The following is a 6,000-nucleotide window of genomic DNA, read 5'->3' on the forward strand; positions in this document are numbered from 1 at the left end:
TTGCAAGCAAATTCATCATGTATGGGCGTGTTTTAAAGAAATCATTTAGTTTATTATCTAATCAAAAGTTTATATTTATGATAGATGCTTACTTTTTTATATAACGTATTACAGCAATGCGGTACTCACGGGGGCGGTGCATCCGAACTGGTGGGTCGAGATTTACAGGAACGTCAAACTAACCATTGTCATGAATGTTGTGGCACTGACGATTGTAATAAACATCTTTGCGAACATCTCAAACGTACGGAGACCTTTCTGCAATGTTTTCAATTTAAGAAGTATAATATAAGACAAAAAATTAACATTTTATACATTGCAGCATCATTTCGGACTACAAGGGTTACAAGAATGCAACATTTGTATTTGAACGAACATTCCATTGACGAGTACGAGCATTTATAAAACAAATGCAAAAACAAATATCTCAAAATATCGTAATCGTACAAACGATACGAATTTATGACAGTATCATTTATAGTTTGTCCTAAAAGCGTTTCCTTTTTTTCAGCTACTGCATGCATAGATGACGTCAAAATCGACTGTGCTTTTCTGAACACGGTGACAAATATATGTGAAGACATCCACCACGCAAAAACAATTTGTCCTCGGTTTTGTGACCTCTGCTCTCTGGGTAACAAAGTTTAGTCTGTACATTCAGGTTGCGATCTCATATAAAACATTTATTGATAGAATTAAACTGTTTTGGTTTGGGTTTTATCCTACTCTCATACAAGATATAGCCCAAAATCGGCCGGCCTTATAAACTTTGCTATATCTAGTCAGTGCCAGAATATAACTTTGCGGGAACTTTTGAAATCACGTTTTTATTTTATTGTTTGCTTTAAAACCGTCACTATTGTATTGGAAATGTTGGAACTTAGAAAATGAGTGGTCAGATCAAAGGTTTTTATCCAGAAACAAAGAAGTTATAGCTATTTTTCACTTTTACAGCACTTCAGTCCGAAATTTTGAAAAAAATGTTTTTTTTCCGAAGTTTTTTATTGAATCCGTTATCATTGTATTGGAAATGTTCTAACTATGAAAATAAGTGTTAAAAATCGAGTCTGCATGCTGTTGCTCTTTCCAACGACATTTTCCCCATTTTTCTGAGCAGGTAGGGTAAATAGAATAATAGATAACAGTCTGAACATCTTTAATTTATTAGTCTCGCCTAAAAAAAATTAATTTATCAGAAAGTGACCTAATATTATCTATATCCGGTGTAACAGAAGTATAATTATCATGTAAATACAAACGTGTAGTAACAATTTTGAATTTACGCATACGTTTAAAAGATCAAATATACGCCATTTTCATTGTAGTTGACGGAATGTGGTCTGAATGGACAGCATGGTCCGCGTGTGACGTCACGTGTGAAAATGGAACACAGACACGGACTCGAACATGTTCAAACCCTCCACCAGCGAACGGGGGATTAAATTGTTCTGGCAGCGCAACAGACGTGAAAGAATGTCATAAACAGCTTTGTCCCGGTATGTATGTATCGCCCTGTGACGTGACTGTATAGTACATTTTTGAAAATGCATTATGCAAATTATGGAACGCTGAATTAGTAAACACTGAAATGTTTGCACATGTATTCGTAAATTGAGCTTTTCTTCTCTCTTGTTAGATCAATATTATCATGTATTAATATCAATGTAATCAAGCATTAAATTGTATTATTTCATTCCTATGTCGTACTAGGTTAACACAGCCACCATTACTTTACACGGTGTTAAAGGAATATTCATAAATTAAATGTTACATTTCTTAGCAGTTTAGAACTATGGTCCTTCCAGTTACGCCGACTGTCTTATGAAGAAAAGTATTGCTTTCTATATGTACGGAAGTACAAAGTGACGGTAGTACAAAGTGACGAACAGCTATACAAAATAGATAGTAAATATGTCCTTTTGTGTGTATCAAGTGCACGGCGGATGGACAAAGTGGTCTGACTGGGAGACATGCTCTGTCAGCTGTGATACTGGAATACAGAAACGTCATCGTAACTGTACAAATCCTTATCCTTCACGGTTTGGGAACCATTGCTTCGGGGACGCGGTAGATGACCGGCTATGTATGCCAGGACCATGTGCAAGTAAACACTCTTCTTATTAATAGTTTTAATGTTATAATTGTGTTGTTTATGCCAGAACTTGTGACAAGGCAGAAAATTGCCAATCATCAAGCATTGGTTTAAACATACTTTTATTTCTCAATATGCACATTTTAAATAATAAGATACATACATGAATGTTACATTGGACTGAAAGCCAATCAACAAGCATTGCATTGTGGGAACAGAATTTGAATTGGAACGGCAACAGCACCAAGTAAATAAAATTCTTACCCGCGCTTTAATTCAGTATTCATTATTATTGTTAAAAGTTGTCATACATGTGTAGGCGCAGGTTTTCATCAACGTGGTTCTGCTTTACCCTCTAACAATGGCTAACCTAAACAATAAGAAACTCCATATTTAGAGTACTATAGATATTATTCCGTTAAATAGTGTGCATGTTCCTCGATGCAAAGCTAAAAATTCTTTTCATTACATACGTTTCTACACATACTGATATATAAATATTATGAGTTTGTTCATTAGCTTGAATAATATTGACAATACTGACGACCTAAATAAACAAATTGACACAAATTAAAGCAACGACACATTGTGGAAAATGACGTCACGCAGTCGTCAATATGGAAAAAACGACGTTTCCAATTCCATTGTAGCTATATGTAATAATCATCCGTGAACTTGGCAAATAACCTTGTAGTATTGTACTCAGCACATAGTATTATGCTAAGGTGATTAAGACAGTTTGTAAGAAAGTCTTTGAAGATTGAATACTGCTTAAGCCGGTGCTAGGGGACGTGGGCAGTGTTGCATTTTCCATTACTGCTCATGAACAGACTCAATCAAACCGAGTCTGCAATTTTCACTGTTTGCATTGTTCTCGGTGCTTCCGTGGGATCTACTTTTCAGATTATATTTATTATATTTGATCTAGACGGTGGTTGGTCTCAGTGGGGTCAGTGGAGCAGCTGCAGTGTGTCATGTGACCGTGGAGTACGTTTCCAATCAAGGACGTGTACAAATCCCAGGCCTTCCTTAAATGGAAAGTATTGTGATGGCATAGACATACATATTTCAGCTTGCAACAACAATTCTTGCGGTAAGTCATTCAACCTTATATTCCAGTACTTTAAAATGATAACTACCTATCTAGTATGCATTACCATTAAATATAACTATAACTTTAAAGTAAAAGCGAAAAGTAATAAAAATATATTACTCGAAATAACAATTAAAGTCAGATATGCCAAATCATGAAATATCAATGAAAATATTTTCAGAATGATCATTGCTGAAATTAAAATTCCTCAAATACTAGCTACTTTTTTACATTCTTACAGATATATTTTACTATGACAGATAAAATATATCTGATTACATAATCCTGCCATTGCAATAGATATGACAATATTTATCTTACAAATTAAAAAAATGTTTTATTTCAGTTCCGAGCGTAATCTTTAATGCATACAATGTGACAGACTTAAGTCCTGCCGCTGGTCAAACTATGATATTTAGCAATATTGTCGTTAATGAAGGTGGGGCTTACAGTGCTTCTACAGGAGAATTCACAGCCCCAGTTGACGGAACTTATTCTTTCAGCGCACAGTTATGTATTGTGCATCAAAAAAATTTATATTTTGACATTAAGATTGGGGGTAGAACTTATGCTTCTACTCACGGACAAGATTATTATGGAGTTGAATGCAAACAGATTCAAATTGCTGCTAAAGTAAAGAAAAATGAAAAGGTAATTGTACAATGGACGACTACAACATTCACAAGCTCGTCTTTACAGCAGGGTACTGTCTTTAGGAATTTCTTTTCAGGCACGCTAATTCACCTGTAACTTTGTTTGCATAGTTTAACTACATTCTTAAGCAGTCTATTGAGTTCTCGAACATATATGAAAATTATCATGATTTTACACTTTCACTACATACAGGTATAGCAACATATAAAAACAATAAAATATACGTATGTACAGGTAAACTTGTGTTAAGCACTACCAAACAAAGACAGCATTTTTGAATTGTCATAGGTTAGTCTTTACAGAGAGGTTTAACTGTATATGTGTTTGTATAAATAATTTTGGGAAACTATATTTATGCAATTACTTAATGCAGGCATATGAGAATCCGTTCTGCTACTGTTGCAAGGGCTTGGACCAGCTCTTTGCTTAATATTTACGTAACTAGTGCTTTACTATTTATATGTACGATATGTATAAACAATAAAACATAATACCTTAATGTTTACCACATACGTTTTTGTTTCATTTTAAAAGTGCTTGATAAGCACATAAGGCTCGTAGCACGACATATATTTCTATTACACATACGTCAAGGAATCTGAAACTGAAGATCTGTCGATTTCTTAGAGTAAACTTTGACCGACAAACCTCTAGATTCATGTTATTTGTTTCGAAATTTAGAAAGTGCTTTCATAGTTAGTAAGTTTAATTTCGGCTCAGGCACTGGCAATTATTACTGACATAATATTGAGTGTCTCCCACCTAATCAGAGGGCAGTACTGGTTCTTTCCAGGAAGATGGCGTCCCGTGTATTGGTCATTCATTGTGGGCAGGTTAGAGAACCAGACTGACTATTCTCAAAGAGCGAGGCATGTCTGTATCTAAATGATTTTTGTCTCTCTCCCTGTTATGGTGGATTTCTGTCCCTCTGGTCAGATCGATCTGCGTTTGTAATGGTAGAGGATGAACTGACGCCCCAATTGGCTAGCCCCTTTGAACGTGTGTTTGTCATGCAAATGGCGCTATATAAATCTCATATGATATATTTTGTAAATAAAACAATTAAGAGCTGTTATTCAGTGACTTTTCAAGACAAAAAGTGGTTCATATAAACACACGACTAGTCCGTGAACATATTAAGGTATTTAGAAATCTCTCTAAACCGTTAGTGTAACTCGATAGAAATGTGATGTAAAATATAGTACAACACTTGCATTGAGAGACCATCTAATGAAAGAGCAAAAATGTGGTCTCTTATTATAGCTGGTCTCTTTTGTTCTTTAACAACACAACGTTGGACTAAAAAGTGGTTTGTTAAATCAAGTGGTCTCTTAATAGGCGTGGTCTCTCGAGCGAGATCGACTGTAGGATTTTACCTAAACTTTATGCAACACTAATAAAATACCAATTTAAGTAATATTGATCTGTGATGTTTTGTAAATCAGGAGGCGTGTCCCACAAAGTTGTAGCTGCTGGACCTTACAGAATCAAATTCTGTTACGACAACATGCAAACTGCAGCAGAGTGCACCACTGAATTCTTTAGCACCATAAAATGATTGTGGCGTTATGGTAGAATGCATATATGACGACTTATCCACGACCTGTGTGCTTTTAAGACTTCAACAAAAAGCAAAAATAATAAATAAAATCAAACAAATATGGGGAAATATTTATGTATATTCAAGTGACCATAGAAGCGAAAGAACAAGGACGAAGCGAAATATAAAACAAAAGTTCTACTTGGATCTTGACAAAATGCATTGCAAAGGCTGGTGTCTTTCTTTTATAGGGATGGCAGATAGTTTTTTAGCATTAGTTGGAATACAATAAGACGTAATTATTTAGAGTCTTCAAACTTCTGTTTTAAAATTTTATTTTGACTTATAAAGGTAGTAATGACACATTATACTATGCCCTTTTCAATACGGTTATCCGTGTAAATGTATATACTGTACACGTACAAATGTATTTACCGATATATATTTTGATGGGTCGGCCAACAATATCGACAGAGAAATGCAATAAGATAGTTCTATTAGGAACATATTCTGTCACGGCACCACGATGGGTGCGAAATGTTTATCGTTGAAAAACATACCAGGTCCTGTTGAGCCAGACCTGCTGAAGCATGAGTCTCGAAATATTGTTCCGATGATTTA

At 35.0% G+C, this 6,000-nt stretch overlaps 1 protein-coding gene across 1 annotated transcript; it reads left to right on the plus strand.

Moving 5' to 3' along the window:
- The first annotated feature begins 116 nt into the window (after positions 1-116).
- On the plus strand, positions 117-5,397 carry LOC123527910 (coadhesin-like). The gene is made up of 8 exons (XM_053522651.1): positions 117-244; positions 512-634; positions 1,326-1,496; positions 1,934-2,104; positions 3,021-3,185; positions 3,532-3,888; positions 4,610-4,672; positions 5,285-5,397. The coding sequence occupies exons 3-8, from the start codon at positions 1,334-1,336 to the stop codon at positions 5,395-5,397; spliced, it is 1,032 nt and encodes a 343-aa protein (XP_053378626.1). The 5' UTR covers positions 117-244; positions 512-634; positions 1,326-1,333.
- Positions 5,398-6,000: the final 603 nt, after the last annotated feature.

Source organism: Mercenaria mercenaria, chromosome 14 (genome assembly GCF_021730395.1).
Source record: "Mercenaria mercenaria strain notata chromosome 14, MADL_Memer_1, whole genome shotgun sequence".
Lineage (NCBI taxonomy): Eukaryota > Metazoa > Mollusca > Bivalvia > Venerida > Veneridae > Mercenaria > Mercenaria mercenaria.